Genomic DNA, 25,403 nt, shown 5'->3' with positions numbered 1-25,403 from the left:
CTATTTCACTTAGTCAAGTCAAAGCAAAGAATACAATAAAAGAACAAAATTGTGACCGCATATGCAGTGACAAAACAACAATGTCATTAAAAATCTAGGGCGTTTTTAAGTATCAACTCCCGGAAAGCAGTTTTATAAAAGTTATGAACTTATGAAAATGCTAAATCCTCTATAATGGGATGTTATTTAAAATCCAAAACATGTTGCTCAACAAACTGTCTGACTGAAGCCAACACCCCTGTGGTTTGCATCTTAAAGACATAAACAAACCCACAACCTATCCCAAACCATCACCAGCAACGTCAAACATCAAAAACCAAAATAAAGCAGAAATAAATGCTCAGGTTATGGCACAAGCACAATCTGATGACATCCAACTGCAGTGCTGGCCAGAGGTTTGCATTCACTTATCATTGGCATGATTGTCATATTCATTTTGGGGTTTTAAGAAAACATTCAAACTGTTTTTTTCTGGGTAGACTGATAATACAATATAGCTTGAGTGATTTCTAAATATTTAGGAGTACAAGTTTAAATTTATTGAGGATCTTTAATCCACAAAGTCTCAATTCTATACAGGGGTTGGACAATGAAACTGAAACACCTGTCATTTTAGTGTGGGAGGTTTCATGGCTAAATTGGACCAGCTTGGTAGCCAGTCTTCATTGATTGCACATTGCACCAGTAAGAGCAGAGTGTGAAGGTTCAATTAGCAGGGTAAGAACTCAGTTTTGCTCAAAATATTGAAATGCACACAACATTATGGGTGACATACCAGAGTTCAAAAGAGGACAAATTGTTGGTGCACGTCTTGCTGGCGCATCTGTGACCAAGACAGCAAGTCTTTGTGATGTATCAAGAGCCAAGGTATTCAGGGTAATGTCAGCATACCACCAAGAAGGACGAACCACATCCAACAAGATTAACTGTGGACGCAAGAGGAAGCTGTCTGAAAGGGATGTTCGGGTGCTAACCCAGATTGTATCCAAAAAACATAAAACCACGGCTGCCCAAATCACGGCACAATCAAATGTGCACCTCATCTCTCCTGTTTCCACCAGAACTGTCCGTCGGGAGCTCCACACGGTCAATATACACGGCCAGGCTGCTATAGCCAAACCATTGGTCACTCATGCCAATGCCAAACGTCGGTTTCAATGGTGCAAGGATCGCAAATATTGGGTTGTGGACAATGTGAAACATGTATTGTTCTCTGATGAGTCCACCTTTACTGTTTTCCCCACATCCGGGAGAGTTACGGTGTGGAGAAGCCCCAAAGAAGCGTACCACCCAGACTGTTGCATGCACAGAGTGAAGCATGGGGTGGATCAGTGATGGTTTGGGCTGCCATATCATGGCATTCCCTTGGCCAAATACTTGTGCTAGATGGGCGCGTCACAGCCAAGGACTACCAAACCATTCTTGAGGACCATGTGCATCCAATGGTTCAAACATTGTATCCTGAAGGCGGTGCCGTGTATCAGGATGACAATGCACCAATACACACAGCAAGACTGGTGAAAGATTGGTTTGAACATGAAAGTGAAGTTGAACATCTCCCATGGCCTGCACAGTCACCAGATCTAAATATTATTGAGCCACTTTGGGGTGTTTTGGAGGAGCGAGTCAGGAAATGTTTTCCTCCACCAGTATCACATAGTGACCTGGCCACTATCCTGCAAGAAGAATGGCTTAGAATCCCTCTGACCACTGTGCAGGACTTGTATATGTCATTCCCAAGACGAATTGACGCTGTATTGGCCGCAAAAGGAGACCCTACACCATACTAATAAATTCTTGTGGTCTAAAACCAGGTGTTTCAGTTTCATTGTCCAACCCCTGTAGATATGATTGACAGGAAGTTCTTAATTACATTGGTCCTTACAACCCAACTGTTTTGCAGGAGCAGGCACAATGCTTGGAGCAAAAGTGTTGAAAAACCAAGAGATGCATTTTTTTTTCAGTTTCATTGTCCAACCCCTGTACATTCCCTCCTACTAATTTTTGGACAAATGCCGCTTTAGCAAGTTGCAGAGATAAATAAATACTTTTACTAGCCATCAACAAGCCTCTGGCATGATTCTGGCTGGATATTTGACCAGTCTGTTATTGGAAATGGTGGGGCTCATTTAATATGGCTTGTTTCCTGACACAGACCTGTTTGTTTTCAGCATTGCCCATAAATTTTTATAAGATATGAGGTACAGGGCGTTCCAGAAGGTAAATGTCAGCCTGCTTTATCCATCCCAAAACATGTTTTTAAGCATGTTTGGAATCATTGTCCTGTTGGGCCACCCAACTGCATTCATGTTTCAAACCTCTAGTTGTTAATTAGAGGTACATTTGAAGATTCTGGAAATAGCACTACTTCAATGTTCTGTTCACTCTTTACAATGCACCAGTACATCTGGGGACAAATAGACACCCACCATGGCACTAGAATAGAAATTCTGCTATTGGTCTATGAAGCACTAAATGCTCTTGGGCCAAAATATGTTTCTGAGTTTCTTGTCAAGAATGAGCTATGTAGACCCCTCAGGTCTTCAGAGACCTGTTTACTCAGTGTTTCCAAGACCAGAACTAAACAAAGTAGGGAGCATTTGGGTTTTAAGTATATCAGCTCTGGAAAAAGTTCCCTGAAAACCTGAGATGTACAGAAGCTGTTTTCGTTAAATAAGGACTGAGCCATTTTTTTAGTGAGCTATTTGAAACATTTGTCTCTTTTCGGCCTTTAATATCTGTATTTTTAAACGTCTATTTCTTTTATGCAATGCTTTTATGCTTATGCTTTTTTCTGTCTTTATATTGACGTCCTGTAAAGCACTTTGGACTAGTTCATGTGTGAATGGTTCCATATTATTAGGCTTCTCTTGCCTTACCATCACCATGCTTGGCACTTTGTACAGTGTTATTAGGGTCGAAAGCATTGCCCTTAAGCTTCTAAACATTTTTCTTGTCATTGTGCTCAAAGAGCTCAGTCTGCATCTCCTCTGACCATAAAATGTTTCTCTTGCAGAAATTTGGCCTGTCCATGTGAGAAAATGCGACTTTCAGGTAAGGTTGAAGGAGTAGATTCTGGTGCACGTACTTCTTCCTTCCATGGTACCTTCTGAGTTCGTGCTAATGTTAAACTGGCTTCACAGTGGCCAGGGATACTGGAGTCAGAGCATATTGCTGTATATTTATGTACAGTATATTGTTTGTATAGTGGTGTTTCATGTTGAACCTGTGTGGATTAGAGAATTAGACATTTTAAACTTGTTCACCCAATTATTATTTTTAAAAATTGCTGAAGTTATATTTTTGTGTTATTATTTCATCTTGGAAAAGGAACGCTTTGAATGCATAATTAAAAGCCCAAAATTGAAATGACATTCATGCTTAGGATGAGTGTATGTAAACCTCTGACCAGCAATGTTCCTACACTAAGAGAGGAACTGCTAAGCAAATTATTGTTCCTTTCACCCACCCAGTTGACCACCTCCTCTGCATGCCCTCCTCTCCTCAGCGGGCACATCATGCACTGACATTTACACAGCTTTCAAATCTTTACACACACAATATTTATTCTGCCTGTGGCCCTGGCTTGAGCAAGGCTACGACCTGGGCTGTCCCCAATGATGACCCTGTAGCTCACCCTTGAAATAAGACAGGGCTAAGGACAGGACACGATGCCATGGTCAGCCGTTATTCTGCCTCAGAGACACAGAGAGGAACCAAAGAGGACCTTGCCTGGTTAAGTAAATACTGACAGGGCGTCAACAACTGTCATCCTGAATACTGATCGCAACCCTTTACTTGCTGCGGGAAATGCAAAAAGAAAAACAAAAAAACAACAAAATGCAATGCAAGAGCTGTCAGAGCTCCTGGCACTTATTTGTCACTTTCTGTTTGCTCCAATACTAGCTCTAAACAAAAGAGCTAGTATTTTTGTGTTATTATTTCATCTTGGATGAAATAATAACAGAGGAGAAGATCATACGCAAACCAGTGTTAATTCCAAAAACATTCCTAACACTGGGACATTTATTTTACCTCTAACCACACCTTACTCAGTCTTCTATTCAAGTGAATAAAGTGACAATTTAACAATGCAAAAATGCACAAATGGCTTTAATTCAGAGGACATTTTGACTGACATACAATAGACAGTAAAAAAAGAAGTTTTAAAAAACCTCGACCCCCTGGAGTGAGAACACACAGAGGGGGTAATGGTCCATTAAGATAGCTGAGGACCAAAGAAGTGGGAGATACTGGTGGAATAACAACAATTTTCTCTTGCTATATCCCTCCTGCAGTTGCTAGGATGAGGTGAGGGGGCGTAGGATCTGTGGCTATTCGGATAAGGCATGGATACAGAAACTTAAATCCATCCACAGTCATGTTTTCTAGCGTGAAACATTAGCAAGACATCAGGACGTTTCATTTGTCTTGAGCAAAGAAGTAAATTTTTCCTTTTGACCTACAGAGCCTTGAAAACTATTTACATACACAGTATTTTTTAAATTTTGTAATATTAAAGCCACAAACTTCCCTCCCGGATGACCAAGCTTCTCACCCCGTCTCCAAGGGAGACCCCAGACACCCTGCAGAGGATACTCATTTTGGCCGCTAGTATCCGTGATCTCGTTCTTTTGGTCACGACCCAAAGCTCATGACCATAGATGAGGGTAGGAATGTAGATCGACCAGTAAATCGAGAGCTCCGCTTTTTAACTCAGCTCTCTCTTCACCACAACAGACCGGTCGTGTTAGTCAACCAAATCCTACAACATCCAGAGCCTTAAGGAACTCCGGGCGAATTTCATCCACCCCGGGGGCCTTACCACTGAGGAGCTTTTTAATTACTTCTGTGACCTCAGCACAGAGGTTGGAGAGCCTGCTCCAAGGTCCCCAGGCTCCGCTTCATCAGTGGAAGACATGCCGGTGGGATTGAGGAAGTCTTCGAAGTACTCTGCCCACCGACCCACAACATACCAACATACTGAGTTAAGGTCAACAGCACACCCTCCCCACTGTAAACAGTGTTGGTGGTGTACGTCTCCCCCCGAGACGCTGGATGGTGGACCGGAATCGCCTCGAAGCCGTAAGGAAGTCGTTTTCCATGGCCTCTCCGAACTCCTCCCACACCTGAGATTTTGCCTCAGCAACCGCCCGAGCCACATGCCACTTTGACTGCGGGTACCCATCAGCTGCTTCCGGAGTACCACAGGCCAAAAAGACCCGATAGGACACCTTCTTTAGCCTGACAGCATCTCTCACTGCCAGTGTCCATCAGCGGGTTCAAGGATTGCCACTGCAATAGGCACCAACAACCTTACGACCACAGCTGACCCTCAAGATTTGTTTGGGTCTGCCAGGTTTGACCGACATCCTCCCCAACCATCGGAGCCAGCTCACCACCAGGTAGTGGTCAGTCGAAAGCTCCACTCCCCTCTTCACCCGAATGTCCATGACATCCGGCTCCAGATCAGATGACACGACAACAAAGTCAATCATTGAACTGAGGCCTAGGGTGTCCTGGTGCCATGAGCACATATGGACACCCATATGCTTGAACATGGTGTTAGATATGGACAATCCATGACGAGAACAGAAGTGTCTTGACTGGCTTTGCACATCTACAGAGTGAACGTTTTGCTCATTCTTCTTTTTAGAATAGCACAAGCTCTGTCAGATTGGATGAAGAGCATCTGCAAAAATTTTTTTCTTAATCCTAATTCTCAATTGGATTTGGGTCTGAACTCTGACTGGGGCATTCTAACATGGGTATCCTTTGAACTGAATGACTCAAATAACTAGATGTAACTGGGTTTTTTTGGGGTTGTTTTCCTGTTGGAAGGTGAACTTCTGTTTTAGTCTCAAGTCATCTGCAGCCTCTAATATGTTTTCTATCAGGCTCTAATTGCTCTGCTGGGCAGTTTAGGTGGACGGCCATGTCTACAGCCTTCACAGCTTTACTCATATAGAGATTAAAAACACACAGGTGGCCTGTATTTACTCATTAGGTGATTAGGGCAACTGGTAACACTGGATTTATTAAGTGTTATTAATAGTGAGAGCCTGAAGAGAAATGCATGCCAATGTATTTAGTTGTATTTGTAAAACATTCTGTAACAGTTAAGCATTTTCTTTGTGTTGGTGTATCACATAAAATTACATGGTTTGATGGGTGTGGTTACTTTAGCTGGGCACTGTCTCCTTTAGTCAGAGTTTTTTTACAACGCACACTTAAATAGGGCAAAGATGACAAAAACAGGCAAAATAATTTTCTGATATTGTGATTTATCTGCTTATTGCTTTGACTGAAATGCATTTCAAAATGATAAATGACAACATCTATCCAGTGAATGCCCTTGACCCACTGAGTGCACGTGAATGGACTGGTCACAGGATCAAATATATACAGCCATTTGACACTTGACCTCCCCAACGGGCTGAATGGGAAGTCAGCTGATTACTCAGGGTCCACTCGGGAATCCTGGATTAGGAAAGTATTGATCGCAGAGAAGATGCAGGGTCCACAGGGAATGAGCTTGGAAGAAAAAGGTCTGCTGGGCAGAAATGATATCGACCAGGAAGCCCAGACAAGTTCTAACGCAAACCCATATTTGAGCTTGGGACCTTGGACTTGGCTGTGCAAACAGCAAAAGCCTCTTTTTTACAGGGGCCTACTGAAAGAAGACAGAGAGCCAATGAGAGTGAAGGAGGATTGAAGTAGACAAGTTCAGGGCTCTTTGCATTAGACAGACACAGCAGCAGCCTCTGGTCCAGAACTGACACACTTAAGGGAAGAGTCAGCAGGGGCCATGTAAATCAAGACAGGGTGAGGAAAGATATAGTCCTGACCTGGGGCCAGGCTAAACAGACTTTAACATTACCCAGAGTCCTAGTAAACAGCACTGAGACATAGCACTGATTCACTTCACTTCCATGCAAAGACTTTGGAGAAGTCCTAAAGGAAGAAGGGGGTGCAGTGCTGCAGGATTTAGACAGATTGATGATGATAGCAGTGTGGACTTGAAGAGCAATCCTGGTCCTTCACTAAATTAAATGACCGGCTTGTCCTCTCTAAATCCCTCAAACCTATGCTTTCAGCAAAACCCAGGGGAGTGAGAGAACTGGCGGAGCGGCTAGTGTGATGCTTGGAGTAGTTTGGTGAGGAAAAAACAGACAGTAATGGCAGATGTATGAGCGAATGGGGAGCATTTTTTCAGCTCAGAGAGAAAGGACTGCCAGAAACCTGAAGGGATGGGGAATACACAACTGTTCAATGAATATATTCAAGGAAGAAAAATGGGCAAAAGGATGAGAAAGACTGAAAGAAATAAGAAATCCACTTTTTTCACCCTGTCTCTCATAAGCTCCCCCACTTCCTCTGGTTTCTGCTTTGCTGTGACCATAGCTGGTTTGCCATCTCACCTTGAGTAGTTAGGGTGCACAAGAACACACGCACACACAAACACACACACACGCACACACACACACACACACACACACACACACACACACCCCCAATACTGAGCACCGCACTGTGTTTTGACATGGCCCCGGGCTCAGTGCTGCTGAGCTGCAGTGGGAGACACTGGGCATTGGAAATTTAAGTCAGGGCCTAGGAGAAATTAGGTGAGGAGGCAAGGAAATGGGATGTTGACTTGAACTAGCCTCGGGGGCAGCTGAGAGTCTCCCCATGCAGCTCCGCTGGCTGCCTGACAGTTTGATGGAGCGAGTGGAGGCTTCCCTGCGGCCTGGGCCGCCGTCTCTAACACTGATGTAGCTCAGTGAGGAACAGATTGAGCCTCCAGGCGTTGCTCTGTTCTACTCTCCTCCTTTCTCTCCCTCTCCATGTCTCACTCCATGCTGCTACTGCTAACTCTCTCCCCACTAATCCAGTCAAGCCAATACAAAGACATGTAAACACAGCACATATGCATATATGTAACATATCTTTGCACATCATACATTAAACATGCATAAGAACATCTAGATGTACAAAGATAACAGTAAGGCCCTTATTAAATGTAGCTTGCTCCTTCGGTCTCTTCCCTCCGACAACATTGTGATGAGCACTACAGATGCTGTTGACTGAGCTCTGGCTGAGGCACGGGGAGAAGGAGGAGTAGAGGGAGGATTGATGGAGAAAGAGGCAGAACGAGTAGAGTCAGGGGGGCTGGCAGGCCACAGTCATAATGAAAAGAATCTGGCGGTGGCCCACTGTGTGCTGGTCATGAGAAGCTTGTGCTGCCAGGGGGCTCTACTGCTAATTTCAGGGGGCAGCCAAGTGTTTCACGCTAGACTTGTCATTGGGCCAGAGGGGGCATTCATCTGGGGTGACAGCAATTGCAAGAGCGGGTAAAGAGTTTGGGGAGGGGAAAGAGGGAGGGTGAAAGCTTTGGCTCCCTTGCCCCTTCCCTGTTCCTCCTCTTCACTTTTTGCAATGATCAAACATTCTTTCAGACAGGGTGCAGAATTACAAATGAGGGTCCAGTGGCAATGGTTGTAACTGGAATCAACTAATCTTTGAGTTCTGCTCTCTCCTTAGGTGGCCATGAGGGGCACAGTTTGTCCTTCCACCAAGGCTTTCTGGAGATGCACCAACTTGAATTTTGTGGCTGATTTTGCAAAAAATTGGTTTTGTGTAAAATTCTGACTTGCCGATATAAATTTTAGTGGAGTCTTTCTTTTTCTTTTATTTATTTAAGAACTACAATTAACAGCACTCTAAGTCTATTTAATCTGGTCATACTATCTGCTAAAGTCTTGCTGTCTCTCTTCTGCGGCCTTTTATTTGGCTTTTTGTGATTGCTCTGACTTAATTTTTCAAACACCTCAGCAATGCTGAAAGTAACTTCTTCACTGTATAACAACATCCACACCAAGGATTGTTGTTTTTGAGTTTAAATAACGACCAAATTTATCCAACATGTCTTTACAATTCATAACAACTACTGATGCTATTGACCGAGCTCTACCTATTCTATTCTATTCTATTCTATTCTATTCTATTCTATTCTATTCTATTCTAGGGGTTGTATCATGCTAACATGACAACATAAATATTTGAAATAGGTATGTAGAGAGTAATTTAGGATTATAGTAAATACATGTACCAATAAACACAAAAAAACCAAAACAAAAGACACTGGTAGGGTAATCATTATGTCCTAGATAAGTAAAATCACATAGTGTTTGGCAGGTTAGGATACATAGTAAGAATTGGAACTTCTCAAGACTTGATAACAACAGCCAAGCAGACTCACCCTCCAACACAAAGACTTCTCTGGATCTAGTTTTGCCATCAGGAGGAACAAGGAAGATAATGCAAATGTGTGGCAGAGACAGGGTCTAAACTGAACGTTTGGTGGCTGATGGTAAATGGAAGAATGTGGAAAAGGCTTGAAGGTTTGGAAACTCGTTGTCACATACAGTAGAATGGAAGAGAAGGGAAGGCAGTCAAAGAGAGGCATAGGGATGTAGAGGGGAGGAGAGAGGGAAAAATGAGGCAGACACATTGCACACTTTAGGCTGTGAATAATTTAAAGGAGCACTGGGGAGACAAGACGAAGATGAACACAAAACACTGGCAGCGTTTGACCCAAAGCTGTAGCTACATCAGTGCACATCACAGAGAGAGAGCATTCTCTTTTGCTCTACCTCCTCCAGCCTCCTTCTATCTCTTTTCCCTCTTTTGCTCTTTATCTGCCTCCCTCAGTGTCAGAGAGGAAATAGCTGTACACTGTTCTTGTTCAACCTCATACTCTATGAAACTCAACAGAATGGCTGACAGCTCTCTTTCATAAGAACCCTGTTCTCTCCCTGCCAGGGGCAAATACAGTGCTTTGCAAAAGTATTTTCACCCCTTGAACTTTTCCATGTTTTGTCTTTTGTAGTAGAATTTTGTGTGATGGAACAATTCACAATCTGAAAGGGCATGATACAACTGCAAATCTTCAAAGACATGACTGTCCAAATAAGAAGTCCTGGCAAAGGTATTATTTATGAAAAAAGCAGCTAAGAGGCCTTTGGTATCCCTGGAGGAGCTACAGTTTTCTACCGCTCCGGTAGCTGTGAACTCTATAAATCTGGCCAATATGGATGATCCCCAAGCCATGCAGGGACACAGTAAAGACAGTGAATTTTGTAACATGATATACCTAATGCAAGGCACTAAAAACACCAAGGACAAGTTATCCAATTGTACAGTTCAGTTTAATAAAAGGTTTTTCAAATGACTCTGAGCTTGTGTGCCCCTGAACATGTTTTATCCATCATTAGTTGTAGGACAGCAGTTGAACAGGAAGCCCTGCAAACTGCAGACAGCAGCTGTAAGTAAAAGCCCTACAATTAGGCTTTAAGAGGTTAAACAGAGCTCGTTCACGCCACCTTTATCAAGCTGTCATGTATCATCTAACCTGCTGAACAGTGGACTCATGTGAATGATGAAAGGTCTGCTGGACATCTGTGTAGGGAGTGGCAGTTGGGCGGTTGGAGGGCGGTTTGAGCAACCCAAAAGAGAAGGGCAATTTATTACTGCAATTCAGGAATAGAGAAGCTTAGATTGTATGTAAAATATGACTGGTATTTATAAATATGAAATATCTTAATTTAAGAGTAATATTAGCATGATGCAAGTTGTAAAAAAAAAAAGAGATAGTGCACAAACAGATCTAGATTTTATCCTTCTCCCCTTTACTCCCTCCCTCCCTCCCTGTCTGCTGCTCAGTCTGTGTGGCTGATATTAATGGGACATCCCTTGTTTGTAAATGTGCCAAGTTGTGAGCACCACTGCGGGCTGTCTATTATAGTAGGCCTCTGGGGCAGCTATTCCATATGGTGTCACATATGGCACTCAGCAGCATCAATTAATGTTGTTATAATACTGATTTTTATGAGCTAGGGCTTAACTTCTTTCGTTTTTTTCTATCTATCTAACTCCTCCTTTTTGCTCCTTTGTATCTGATTTGTTTATTTTTCAGACCACTTTTACCCGTTTCCTAAAATGTTCAAGAATCTGCCATCAGAGGGAAATTTTAGCCAAATTCTGTAGGCTTCAGCCAGCTTTGCCAAATGTTTCTTCAAAATAATGTAAATTTGTCCATGAGTTAGTACAGTAGATGGTTGTCTTTTTGCCAGTGCCAGAATTGTCCTATTTTTTAGTAATATTGAGAAGAATAAAAAGCTGAGAATTTAATCTTTCATATTAAAGTGCCTATGACAAGCTTATCCCACAAATGCAGAAATTAAAAGAAAACATCTTAATATTGAAGAAAATGGACTGTAATTGACATATTGGGATTAAAGACATGATAAGACAATTGTGACACAAAAAAGGCATATTTTGGCATATTTTGCAAGTCCAAAGTTGCCCGGAAATGACGTATGGGGGAAGTCTCCGGTCATTTATTGTGTAAGCTTCAATGATAAACTGTTCAGGTAGAAGCCAAGTTGCGTTAAAAACAGCGTTAATATGGTGAAACGGTGCATTGCCGGTGGAGGCAGCAATACTACGACATCAGCATGTAATCTGCACTATTTCCTTAAGTGAAGAGGATCAGAGCTGCCTGGATCAGGGCTGGAAAACTGATGAGGGACAGATGGGTTGGGATCGGAAGACTTCAAGGAGTTTGGTGCAGAGGCGTGGTAAGACGTATTCGTCACTTCCTGTTTTCACTGTTGCTGGTGGATTGTTTGGTGTGTTAAGGCTCTCTCAATTGATTTGATTTCTCTTTAGTGTAAAATCTTTGATTTGTTCTAATACATAAGCATGTTAAAACACATTTTCTGTTGCTGCATTTAATGTTTGGGACCCTCCATGTCCTACGGTTTTTCTTGTAGTGGTAACGGGTGCTAGCGTAGCGTTACCTCCACCATGGCAACCCGTTCTGCTGTTTCTCTCTCCGAGTCACCCTCTCTCTCTTGCTTTCTGTGTCAAATGTTCAGTTACTTCTCTGCCTCCTTTAGTGATAATGGTACGTGTAATAAATGTAGCATTTTTGTAGCTTTGGAGGCAAGGGTGTCGGAATATGAGGCCCGGCTCCCCGCTGTAGAAAAACCAGCAGGGCCACCGATGGCCCTGCGCCATTGATGGCTCCCCGTAGCAGTCCCTCAGCAGAGCCCGCGCAGCCGGGGCCTCGGGCTGACTGGGTGACACTATGTAGACAGCATAGTCCTAGATCACAGCCCATAGTCTGCGTTTCTAACAGATTTTCCCCGCTCAGCGACACACCCTCTGAGAAGCCAACTCTGGTAATTGGCAGCTCCATAGTCAGAAACGTGGCACTAGAGACCCCAGCAACCATAGTCAAATGTTTGCCAGGGGCAAAATTGGGCAAAATCAAATCCTACCTGAAACTGCTGGCTAAGGATAAGCGTCAATACAGTAATTGTTATTCATGCTGGCTGCATGTTTTGGACACTCGGGTGAAGAGAGGGGCTGAGCTGTCCACTGATAACCACCTGGTGGTGAGTTGGATCCGCTGGAGGAGGAGAAAGCCGGACAGACTTGGCAGGCCAAGCGCATAGTGAGGGTCTTCTGGGAACGTCTGGCGGAGCCCTCGGCCAGGGATGTATTCAACTCCCACCTCCAGGAGAGCTTTGACCAGATTCCGGGGATGTTGGAGACATAGAGTCCGAGTGGACCATGTTCTCCGCATCTATTGTCGATCCTGCTGCCCGTAGGTCAGGTGTATCCCAGAACCCGGTGGCAATCCCAGAACCCGGTGGTGGACACCGTCAGTAAGGGATGCTGTCAAGCTGAAGAAGGAGTTCAGCTTGACAGCTGGGGCAGAGGGCTGTGGCAGAGGCAAAACCTCGGGCCTGGGAGGAGTTCGGTGAGGCCATGGAGAAGGACTACCGTTTGGCCTCGAAGCGATTCTGGCAAACCGTCCGGCGCCTCAGGAGGGGGAAGCAGTGCTTCGCCAACACTGTTTATAGTGGAGGTGGGAGGCTGCTGACCTCAACTGAGGACAATATCGGGCGGTGGAAGGAGTACTTCGAGGATCTCCTCAATCCTGCCATCACGCATTCCCTGGTGGAAACAGAGGCTGTGGACTCGGGGTTGGACTCTTTCATCACCCAGGCTGAAGTCACTGAGGTGGTTAAAAAGCTCCGCGGTGGCAGGGCTTCGGGGGTGGATGAGATCCGCCCTGAGTACCTCAAATCTCTGGATGTTGTGGGGCTGTCATGGTTGACACGCCTTTTCAACGTTGCGTGGCGGTCGGGGACAGTGTCTCTGGACTGGCAGACTGGGGTGGTGGTCCAAGGGGGACCGGAGGGTGTGTTCCAACTACAGGGGGATCACACTCCTCAGCCTCCCTGGTAAGGCCTATGCCAGGGTATTGGAGTACCGGTCATGTGTTTTGTGGACCTGGAGAAAGCATTGTGTCCCTCGTGATGCCCTGTGGGGGGTGCTCCAGGAGCAAGGAATCGGGGGCCCTTTATTAGGAGTCATCCGGTCCCTGTACAAGTGGAGCAGGAGTTTGGTTCGCATTGCCGGCACTATGTCAGACCTGTTCCCGGCACATGTAGGGCTGCCCTTTTGTCCTGTTCATAACTTTTATGGACAGGATTTCTAGACGCAGCCAAGGGCTGGAAGGGGTCTGGTTTGGGGACCAGTGGATTTCGTCTCTTCTTTTTGCAGATGACGTGGTCCTGCTGGCCCCCTCTAGCCAAGACCTACAGCATGTGCTGGGGCAGTTCGCAGCTGAGTGTGAAGCGGCTGGGATGAGGATCAGCTCCTCCAAGTCAGAGGCCATGGTACTCGACCAGAAAAGGGTGGCTTGTCCTTTTCAGGTTGGAGGGGAGTTCTTGCCTCAAGTGGAGGAGTTCAAGTATCTCAGGTCTTGTTCATGAGTGAGGGAAGAATGGAGGGGGAGATCGACAGACAGATTGGTGCGGCTGCCGCAGTAATGGGGGCGCTGTGCCGGTCTGTTGTGGTGAAGAGAGAGCTGAGCCGAAAAGCGAAGCTCTCGATTTACCGGTGGGTCTATGTTCCTACCCTCACCTATGGCCATGAACTTTGGGTCATGACCGAAAGAACGAGATCCCGGATACAAGCCGCTGAAATGAGCTTCCTCCGTAGGGTGGCCGGGCACTCCCTTAGAGATAGAGGGAGGAGCTCGGCCATCCGGGAGGGGCTCGGAGTAGAGCCGCTGCTCCTCAACATCGAGAGGAACCAGTTGAGGTGGCTCGGGCATCTATACCGGATGCCTCCTGGACGTCTTCATCGGGAGGTGTTCCAGGCACTGGGAGGAGGCCCAAGCTACGGCCCAGGACACGCTGTAGGGACTATGTCCCTCGTCTGGCCTGGGAACGCCTTGGGCTTCCCCCGGAGGTGCTGGAGGAGGTGTCTGGGGAGAGGGACGTCTGGGTGTCTCTGCTGAGTCTGCTGCCCCCACGACCTAGTCCCGGATAAGCGGAAGACGACGAGTCCGAGAAACCTGGCTGCAGCAAGAGGATTATGTTACTATAAATAAGTCAACTCCTATTAATTATTTAAATTTTCACATCCCTCAAAATACTGGGCAAGGAGGAGGAGTAGCAACCATTTTTCAGTCCGATTTATTGATTAGCTACAACCGTTGTAATAGCTACAACTGTTTTGAATGTTTAATCCTTAGTTTTCCTTATCCAAATTGCAAAGCACTAAAACCACTTCTGTTTGTTGTTTTGTACCATCTCCCAGGTCCTTCCTCTCAATTTTTAGATCAGTTTTCAGACCTTTTATCTGATTTAGTGTTAAATACAGATAAGGTTATTATAGTGGGGGATTTTAACACTCATGTTGACACTGAAAGTGATAGCCTAAATATAGCCTTTAATGCTATTTTAGACTCAATTGGCTTTGCTCAAAACATTAGCAAACCCACCCACCTTTGTCTTCATTCTCTGGACCTTGCGTTGACATATGGCATTGAGTGTTAATAAATAACAATATTTCCTCATAACCCTGTTCTGTCTGACCATTTCTGAATACCCTTTGAGTTTAATTTAACTAAGTAATCCACACCTGAAAGAAAATTTCGTTATAGTAAATTATTATCAGACAATGCTTTAACAACCTTTAAAGAATCTGTTCCACTTTTAATTTCCTCATTATCACAGAAAAACACAGTGGAGGGCAGTAATTTTGTTTCTTCCGCTTCACAAATTGATTCTCTTGTTTAAAGTGTTACTTCCTCATTCCGTGATGCATTAGACAATGCAGCCACTTGAAAAACAAGGGAATTATTTATAGGAGACTGGCTCTCTGGTTTAATTCAGAGCTACGTACTTTAAAGCACAATGTTAGAAAATTGGAGAGAAAATGGCGCCCTATACACCTAAATGATTCCTACTTAATCTGGGAAAATAGTCTACTGTTGCATAAAAAGACACTTTGCCAAGCTAGAACCACATATTTCTCATCATTAATAGAAGAGAACAAGAATAATCCTAGGTTTCTCTTTAGTACAGTTGCTAAACTTACACAGAGTCATAGCACTGTTGAGCCACCCATTCCCTTAGCTCTCAGCAGTAACGACTATATGGGATTATTTTTAAATAAAATTGATTCTATTAAAAACAAAATCATTGCCATACTCCCGAAGATGATTACTTCATCCTCAGGAAGCGAGACAACATTGGAAGTAACTGTAGAACCTGATCTGTGTTTGGACTGTTTTGAACCTGTGGAGCATCCTGAGTTATCAAAAATATTAGCTTCATCTAAACATTCAGTTTGTACAGGTCCTTCTCAAAATATTAGCATATTGTAATAAAGTTCATTATTTTCCATAATGTCATGATGAAAATTTTACATTAATATATTTTAGATTCATTGCACACTAACTGAAATATTTCAGGTCTTTTATTGTCTTAATACGGATGATTTTGGCATACAGCTCATGAAAACCCAAAATTCCTATCTCACAACATTAGCATATTATTAAAAGGGTCTCTAAACGAGCTATGAACCTAATCATCTGAATCAACGAGTTAACTCTAAACACCTGCAAAAGATTCCTGGGGCCTTTAAAACTCCCAGCCTGGTTCATCACTCAAAACCCCAATCATGGGTAAGACTGCCGACCTGACTGCTGTCCAGAAGGCCACTATTGACACCCTCAAGCAAGAGGGTAAGACACAGAAAGAAATTTCTGAACGAATAGGCTGTTCCCAGAGTGCTGTATCAAGGCACCTCAGTGGGAAGTCTGTGGGAAGGAAAAAGTGTGGCAGAAAACGCTGCACAACGAGAAGAGGTGACCGGACCCTGAGGAAGATTGTGGAGAAGGGCCGATTCCAGACCTTGGGGGACCTGCGGAAGCAGCGGACTGAGTCTGGAGTACAAACATCCAGAGCCACCGTGCACAGGCGTGTGCAGGAAATGGGCTACAGGTGCCGCATTCCCCAGGTCAAGCCACTTTTGAACCAGAAACAGCGGCAGAAGCGCCTGACCTGGGCTACAGAGAAGCAGCACTGGACTGTTGTTCAGTGGTCCAAAGTACTTTTTTCAGATGAAAGCAAATTCTGCATGTCATTCGGAAATCAAGGTGCCAGAGTCTGGAGGAAGACTGGGGAGAAGGAAATGCCAAAACGCCAGAAGTCCAGTGTCGAGTACCCACAGTCAGTGATGGTCTGGGGTGCCGTGTCAGCTGCTGGTGTTGGTCCACTATGTTTTATCAAGGGCAGGGTCAATGCAGCTAGCTATCAGGAGATTTTGGAGCACTTCATGCTTCCATCTGCTGAAAAGCTTTATGGAGATGAAGATTTCATTTTTCAGCACGACCTGGCACCTGCTCACAGTGCCAAAACCACTGGTAAATGGTTTACTGACCATGGTATCACTGTGCTCAATTGGCCTGCCAACTCTCCTGACCTGAACCCCATAGAGAATTTGTGGGATATTGTGAAGAGAACGTTGAGAGACTCAAGACCCAACACTCTGGATGAGCTAAAGGCCGCTATCGAAGCATCCCGGGCCACCATAAGACCTCAGCAGTGCCACAGGCTGATTGCCTCCATGCCACGCCGCATTGAAGCAGTCATTTCTGCAAAAGGATTCCCGACCAAGTATTGAGTGCATAACTGTACATGATTATTTGAAGGTTGACGTTTTTTGTATTAAAAACACTTTTCTTTTATTGGTCGGATGAAATATGCTAATTTTGTGAGATAGGAATTTTGGGTTTTCATGAGCTGTATGCCAAAATCATCCGTATTAAGACAATAAAAGACCTGAAATATTTCAGTTAGTGTGCAATGAATCTAAAATATATGACTGTTAAATTTTCATCATGACATTATGGAAAATAATGAACTTTATCACAATATGCTAATATTTTGAGAAGGACCTGTATGTTAGACCCAATCCCAACCTAATTATTTGAGGAAGTGTTCCCTCTGATTACCAGCACCATCTTAGATATGATTAATCTATCCTTAGTAAATGGATATGTACCACAGGCTTTTAAGGTAGCTGTAATTAAACCTTTACTTAAGAAACCTTCGCTTGATCAAGATGATTTAATAAATTACAGACCATCCAATATATCCAATCTTCCATTCTTATCTAAAATTCTTGAGAAAATAGTTGCTAATCAAATGTGTGAGCATTTACACAGCAATGATCTGTTTGAAGAGTTTCAGTCAGGTTTCAGAGCACATCATAGCACTGAAACAGCTCTGATGAAAGTCACTAATGATATTCTCCTAGCCTCATATAATGGACTTGTGTCTGTTCTTGTCCTGTTAGATCTCAGTGCTGCATTTGATACAGTTGATCACAATACTCTCTTAGAAAGGCTGGAACATGTTGTAGGGATCAGGGAATCAGCAGTAGGCTGGTTTAGATCATATTTGTCTGACAGATTCCAGTTTGTTCATGTAAATGATAAATCATCTTCAAACTCCACGGTTAATTGTGGAGTACCACAGGGTTCAGTACTTGGACCAATTCTCTTCACTATATATATGCTTCCAAAAGGTAAAATTATGAGGTAGCATGGGATACTTTTTCACTGTTATGCTGATGATACTAAGCTTTACTTATCCATAAATCGTGATGAGCCCAACCAGTTAAATAGACTACAAGCATGTCTTGAAGACATAAAAACTTGGATGTCTTTGAAAAAGAAACTGCTTAGTCAATCACTTAACCTGGGTGACATTAAAATGACTTCTGGTAACAAAGTACAAAACTTTGTTATTCTTGACAAGGACATGTAATTTAAATCTCATTTCAACCTGGAAAGACTCACAAATGAGAGAAACACAGAGATGGCAATTTGAGGAGTTTATTAACTGATGTTTGTTTTCTTTTGGCGGTCAGACCCCGGTGGAAGACATGGATGCTGATAATGAGATGAACTCAAATAAAAATCTTAGGGTTAGAATTAGAGAAGTCTTCTCCCCCAGGATCCTGACACTGGTGGTGGAGTGGAGGCCCAAGGAGATAAGGGAGTTGGAAGGAGCTTGAAGCCTGATGGTGGAGATGGGGTGGAGGAGGGTCGAAGTTTAGATGAAGAGCAGGAGATTCTGCGTATGGAGGTCTTTTAAAGCGAAGTCTGAAGGGATGATTGGCTAAAGAGGAATGTGGATCAGAAGCTGATTGGTTGGAGAGAAGAACGTGGTAGTGTAGTTAGACGGAGCCGGAAATGGAGGTGAGTCTTCCAAGTTGAATTTTTCGTCAAAACTCCATATTAAAACAGGCTTCTAGGATTTCCTTCTTTCACATCAGGAACATTGCCAAAATTAGAAATATCCTATCTAGGTGTGACGCTAAAAAACTAGTCCATGCATTTGTTACTTCAAGGCTGGACTATTGTAATTCTTTACTATCAGGATGTCCACAAAATGTAGTTAAAAACCTTCAGCTGATTCAGAATGCTGCAGCAAGAATTCTGATGAAAATTAAAAAGGCGAGATCATATTTCTCCTATTTTAGCTTCTCTTCATTGGCTCCCTGTTAAATCCAGAATAGAATTTAAAATTCTCCTTCTCACATATAAAGCCCTTATAAATTTAGCTCCATCATACATCGGAGATCTGATTGCTCCATATGTTCCTAACAGAGCATTTCGTTCTCAGACTGCAGGTTTACTGGTGGTTCCTAGAATCTCTAGAAGTAGAATGGGAGCCAGATCCTTTAGTTATCAGGCTCCTCTCCTGTGGAACCAGCCCCTAGTTTTAGTCCGTGAGGCAGACACCCTGTCTACTTTTAAGGCTAGGCTTACGTCAGAATGACTTAGGTTATCCTGAGCTATCTCTGTAGTTATGCTGCTATAGGCTTAGGCTGCTGGAGAAAATAATGACCACTTTCATTCTCTCTGCTATATTCTCATACTAATCTCCAAATTTGCATTATTTGCTGTTACTTCAACTTTTAACTCCATGTTCTCTCTCTTTTCTCGTCCTAGAGGCTACAGCTGACCTGACTCTGTATCTACCTGTGACACCTCCCTGGAGGGGGGCATCGTCCAAGCTTCTGCTGCCAACAACTTAATGCTCATCTTCTACCGATAATCATCCATTAGAATTTAACTTTTCCTTCCCATAGAAAGTACTCCTGGATCAATGCTTCTGTGTTCTTTTTCCGTCTCTGCTCTGTTCACTCAAACCCCCAGTTGGTCGTGGCAGATGGCCGCTCACTATGAGGCTGGTTCTGCTAGAGGTTTCTTCCTGTTAAAAGGGAGTTTTTCCTCTCCCCTGTCGCTACATGCATGCTCAGTATGAGAGATTGCTGCAAAGTCAACGCCAGTGACTGTCCACTGTCGCTACATGCTCATCCAGGAGGAGTGACTGCTACAAGTCACTCACTCAATGCAATCTGCTGGGTTTCCTTAGATAGAAAAACGTTTTATCCAATTTGAATGAATAACTGAATCCGACTGCACTGTTTGATAGTACAAATATATGCATGTATTTATTGATATAGTGACATCTAGTCTGTCTTTAGTAAATTATTTTGAAAATCCTGATGTTGTGCCCATTCTGTTTCCTGTTAGTGTGGTATGATCCATTTATAATTGACTGCAGGCTTTCTCCAGCATCCGGCAAAAAAAGACTTGGATGGCTGTCTGCCATTTTGAAATATTTTATTAATGTTTCCTTTCCATAAATTTAATTTGATTTATCATAAAAATTTGATGTCACAGGCACTTTAAAGCCTGCTACAAGAATATGATTTTTTTGAACATTGCCTGGTTTTCTCAGTCTGCCATAATTGACTCATTAAGCTTTTGTAGTTAAGTTATTATCTTAAGCTATGCACGTTACATTTTTCTAAACTATTAGCAAGTTATATTTAGCAAAGTATTTACTCGATGCAGCAGGTTTTGCCAACATTGTTAATGAGGTAGAGCTCTCAGAAATACTTGTATTTCTTGAAGTTTCACTGTATTTCTGAGACAGCTAGCAGATCTCATAATAAAAATGTCATAACATTTAAGAACATTTGAGAAACACCTGAAATTTAAAACTGAGAGGTTGCTGGTCATTTCACCCCTTCAGCATTTTGTACATTTGCAGTTTTGGTCATTTCATACCCCGCGGGATATTTTGTACTGGCCAGGCTTCAATTCATAGCCACCAGAGAGACGTACTGTACCGGCTTTGACAACTTACAATTCATAAAATTACTTTTACAAAGAAAAACAAACTGATATACTATGGTGCAAGTCATTAGGGAATGGAAACAGCAAGAATGGGCACAGAATGGCATGGCGCTGTTATGCAACATGTGGAGACAGGCAAAATCTGACCCACTAAGTACTTTACTTTGTTGACTATTTGCGCACATCTGATACCAACTACTGCATTAAGAGGAATAACTAGCTTGGGTAAGATTAGGCCACAGTGTGTTATATTAGTCCTGTATTTATGTATAAAGCAATAAGTAGACAAATGAGAGAACAGAATCTGAGGGGCCCTTTTGTTCCCCGGTGCCTTTGGTGGTGGATCTGACAGGACAGGGAACAAGAGCACAGAAAAAAGCCCTGCTTAAAAAGCTCCCAGACACACCATCCTTGTCAGCGGTGCCACAATTAGAGAAAAGATCACTGGCGCTTCCCAGAGAGAAATATCTTACCACCGCTTCTCAATGGAACGCTTTCGTTTGACGAACACCCTCAAAGCTGGGGGTTTTAAAATGTTTCGGATGGCTAATCACTCTCAGGATGAAAGACGCTGGTGTGTTCGTTTGTGTCAGTGTGGGGAGCTTCCCTTGCCGTTTCGCTTTCTCTGATTCTCTGATTCTGTTTTTGTTCGTTTCTTTTGCAGCAGGCAGGCGAGGCAGGCGAGCTAGCAGGCAGCGCCGTTTGAAGGTGTAGTCAGACCCGAGTGCAGGCCTGATGCTTTGTAGTGATATTTCCAGCAGCACAATCTCATTACTTTTTGACGTGGGAGACGCAGGCAGGGGCGGCTTGTCATTTCATGCTGTCAAAAGTTTTACGTGGAAACAGAGGCAGCAGTGAAATTTCAATGACCTGCATGGGTCTAGCTCATCAAGGATGAATATATTAAATCAAATATCATAGATAAAGCCCGATAAACCATATCATCAGCGATGTTTATAGACGATATGTCTGGTCCGTAACGTATTGAAGGATTCTTGTCTCTTATCAGTGATACTGTAATAACTTCTCTAACTGTTTTACTGTATGACCAGTTGGGCGGATTTATTTAAGAGAAAAAAACCTAATGGCAGCATCATTCACCTTTCAAAAATTATAAGAGCTCCTGCATAGTTTCACATGAGAGAATTGCTGGCAGGTCCCCCTCTAGGAAAAAGCTTGGGGTATGTCCCATGACGTTGATTTCAGGCATACTCCTTTCACTGGAGAAATTAGCTCTGTGTGAGATGCTGCCTTGCACTGACTAAAACGGCTGGTTACCATGCAAACCCCAGCCTGTTGCTGGGGCGACTGTTCTGAAGTGCTTCCTGGGTAATTTTCGAGGTCACTGGTTTGTGCACGCCTATGTGCTGCAGATGGGCCCACCCTTATTCAGGCCCCAGCAGGAGCTCTTTCATTAGGCCCAGTGAATGGCCTTATTCATCCCCTTCGCCCCAATTGGTCACGGTGAGTCTCTGCAGAGGGCCCAGAACAAACTTTTCTCCATGATCTTCCACGCACCACCCACCTTAGTCATGCTTTACTTTTGTCCAGGGGCATGTGGTGGCTAAAACTCCAGGGACTCATCTTTTGTCAAAAAATGTGATGAAGTATTAAGTGTATGTAAAGTGCAGCTTTTGATACCTATTTTGGTCTACTGTCTGTGATCATATAAGTTCCACACCTAGCAAAACATGCAATCCATTTTTCGTGGCACATTTTGAACAACCACAGCCCATTTTTGTGTGCATGGCATGCAAAACTGCATCACAACTTGTACTAAATTTGTACAGACTATGATGAACTACTTAGGTTTTACATGTAGTGGAAGTAGGCATGGACTTGTTACAAGTTTCAAGGTAGCAATACATTTTTTAAAGTTACAATTTCATAACCTAATATTTTTCATTATACTGTTCCTACAGGGTAAAGTCCTAAATAAAATGCCAGAGAAATTGTGTGAGTGACCAGAGCTTCTTTTTTCCAGCTTAGTGAGGCATAGAGTAATGGAGGGTTGGTCTTCCCCCACTTGCAGGTCAGTTGGCTGAAAGAAGGCTGCTACGCTTTGACTTTACTCACAATAAAGACAAATTCTGTTTTTGGAATATATTGTAGCTCACAAAAAACACAGAAAGTCGTGGTGTGGAAAGTGGGGTTATTATTTTACAATATTTCATTACTTATTTTATTACTATAGCTTTAAAAACAAATTAAACAAAATATCAATGTAACTTTAGTAGCAGTAGGAATAGTTGTTTCTCATATGGTTTCAAAAAAGAAAAATATATCAAGTTACACATTTTTATTTTTGTCTCAGTACCACAAACCCTGGTATTTTTTAATTTAAAGTTATCATACTGTGAGAATCCCATATTGAGCTACACTAGAGTGAAATTTCCACAACCTTATGTCGATCTCAGTGTTATACAAAAGGCACTACAGAACCCTTTCTAACAAAATGCAAGTAAAAGTATTTTATTGCTGTTTTTGCTTAGTCCATTGAGTTGCTTCAGTAGCTACAGTAGTAAATATTGTGGAGGGTGCTTTAACGCCTGCCATTTTTGGCTCTCAAGTCTCAGGTCTAGCCTGGTGAGAAGTGACTAATTGTCTTGAGTTGTTAGTGTGCTGGAATGAGACCCACTTCAGTCAGTGACAGGGTGCACAATAATTTTGTTTTTCCCATACTCCTACCCCCCTCCATCTCGCAGCAGATTTTTCCCCTGCGCTTCTCAAGCTACTGAGCTGTAAAATTGACTGGACAGCAGGCAGTATACAGAATGAGTCCTGGCATCATGGACACACTAACCTTGTGGAGGGCCACTGCTGCTGGCTGCACCTAAAGAGATGGAGACAGAATGTCAGCCATATTAGACTGAGAAAGGTTCAATGAGGAAGAAGGAGAGACCAAAGGGAGACAGACACGGAGAGACATATTGTTTTTTCATGACAAAACAATATGGCAACTTGGCAAAGCAAATCTATATCAGTATGAGGTGGGCATACACTCTACACACAGATAAAAGGATGGAAACTACAGAAAGAAAATAAGAAAGCATTAGAACAAACCTCAGCTACTGTATTACAGCCAGCACATTGATTCTTTCAGCCTTTGTAATTAGATTAATCAAACTAGGACTTAATGTCTTTGCCAAAATGTAGATAGTTCCATATAATATAAAAATAAAATAAAATTAGGACATTTCATTTAACTGATGAAAGAGCGGAAGACCTACAGAATATTTCATCAGATACGGGGAAATCTACACGTATGGCAGCAAGGTCGCCCTGTTTCTTCTTTAGAGCTTTCAACATCTGCTGCCCGGAGGATGTTGGATTTGGAAATGTTGGCTTTAAAGTAATAGTCTGCATTCTACAGAGAATACACATGGAAACTGTCTTTTACTGTTCGGAATGCTAACCATGCTAATTTCTCATGTAGTACGCTAAGGAGTAAATCTGACTCATCATGTTGTCTTTGTTCTAAATCAGTACAGCTGCTTTACAGTGACTGCTCTCTTCTAACACAGTGTAACATCATCTCTGCTCTTCATATGAATAATTAATGAAGGCTAAACTAAAATATATTGAATGTAGTTTTTTACAGTTTACTTAAAGAGAAACTGGAATTGGTTTGAATTGGTATCGGCAGATCAAAGAGTTACAAAAAACGGCGATCCGGAATCAGCCTAAATTCTCTGAGTGGTGCATCTTTTATAAAAAGCCGGTTCCATATCAGTTTGATCCCAGTTTTCTGTAATGCATTCTGATCGTATCACTACCCATGGAACAAATCTGAACAATGAATTACTATGAATCACAAATACACTGGCCGCGGTTTAGATGTGAACAAATGCAGCTTCGGTCTCTAACAGATGATATTAGTGCTCTGAGCTTCTTTCTCTCCACAAGAGATTAAGTAGGTTTGTACTTTCTCAGGCGGGCAGTGCTCCCCCCCTCCCCTCCAGGGTGCTGCACTATCATTTGCAGGAAAATTACTTCAGTAATGAAGAATCCAGGCTCATAAATCCTTGTGGCCTCACCTTCCTTCGCTGGCCAAGTCTCGCTGAAGAGCTAGTAAAAATTCCCTTTAAAAAATTCATAGTGCAATTCTGCTCAAATCCCTCCCAGCAAGCACAATTATGGAACTTTCATCTCAATTGATTTATGTCTTGGGTAAAGGGGGGGGTTTGCTCAGAGGGGGTCATGGTGGAAAGCGAGGTTAGGAAGGAAAAGAACAAGTGGTAAATCATTGTTTTTAAACCGGAAGGCCTTTTGTCATCTTCTCTGGATGTGTGTTGTATTGCAGGTGATGGAGAAGTACACTGAGTATGGGAGGAGGAGGAGGGCAAGGGAAGCATTTTAAAGTAGAAGTAAAACAGCACAAAGATGGAAGGAAGAGAGAGAGAGATGAGGGCAAAAAGCAGTATTACACTTGATTAATAACACTAATCAAATTATACAGTGTTCCACTGTGCCCTGAAATCTGGGGCCATAATGTCCTCTAATAGCGAGGTTCATGGAGCTAAACTTCACAGGGAAAACACAGCGCTGACTGCTGCACGCCTTAATGAAGGCAGTAAAACATCCATTTCCAGAAGCCATGAAATGAAAGGCGAGATTGTAGATGTGCACCCAGTGGCTGCCTGACTGCAAAAAAAGAAAGGAACAAAATAAAACCCCCCACAGAACACAGTGTTGGAGACAGACAGAGAGATGCTTTATTGTCTTAGGAAGAGAAATGATGAGAGAATAAAATACACGAGGAGTTAAAGGGTAACACCAACAACAAGCAGATATAAAAAAAGAAAATGGCTGT

General features: G+C 43.0%; 1 protein-coding gene across 9 annotated transcripts in view; it reads right to left on the bottom strand.

Annotated features, from left to right (window-relative positions):
* The window catches only part of fbrsl1 (fibrosin-like 1), a 427,092-nt gene that overhangs the window by 123,790 nt on the left and 277,899 nt on the right, over positions 1–25,403 (bottom strand). For 8 of the 9 annotated variants that reach the window (XM_047380816.1, XM_047380812.1, XM_047380817.1 and 5 more), the window contains exon 5: positions 23,394–23,423. The exons of the other annotated variant lie outside the window; for it this stretch is intronic. In XM_047380816.1, coding sequence (XP_047236772.1) covers positions 23,394–23,423 — 30 coding nt within the window. The remainder of the gene's footprint in view (positions 1–23,393; positions 23,424–25,403) is intronic. 9 annotated transcript variants of the gene reach the window in all.

This window comes from Girardinichthys multiradiatus, chromosome 12 (assembly GCF_021462225.1).
Source record: "Girardinichthys multiradiatus isolate DD_20200921_A chromosome 12, DD_fGirMul_XY1, whole genome shotgun sequence".
Taxonomy (NCBI): domain Eukaryota; kingdom Metazoa; phylum Chordata; class Actinopteri; order Cyprinodontiformes; family Goodeidae; genus Girardinichthys; species Girardinichthys multiradiatus.
This window is presented reverse-complemented; position numbering and strand designations above follow the sequence as displayed.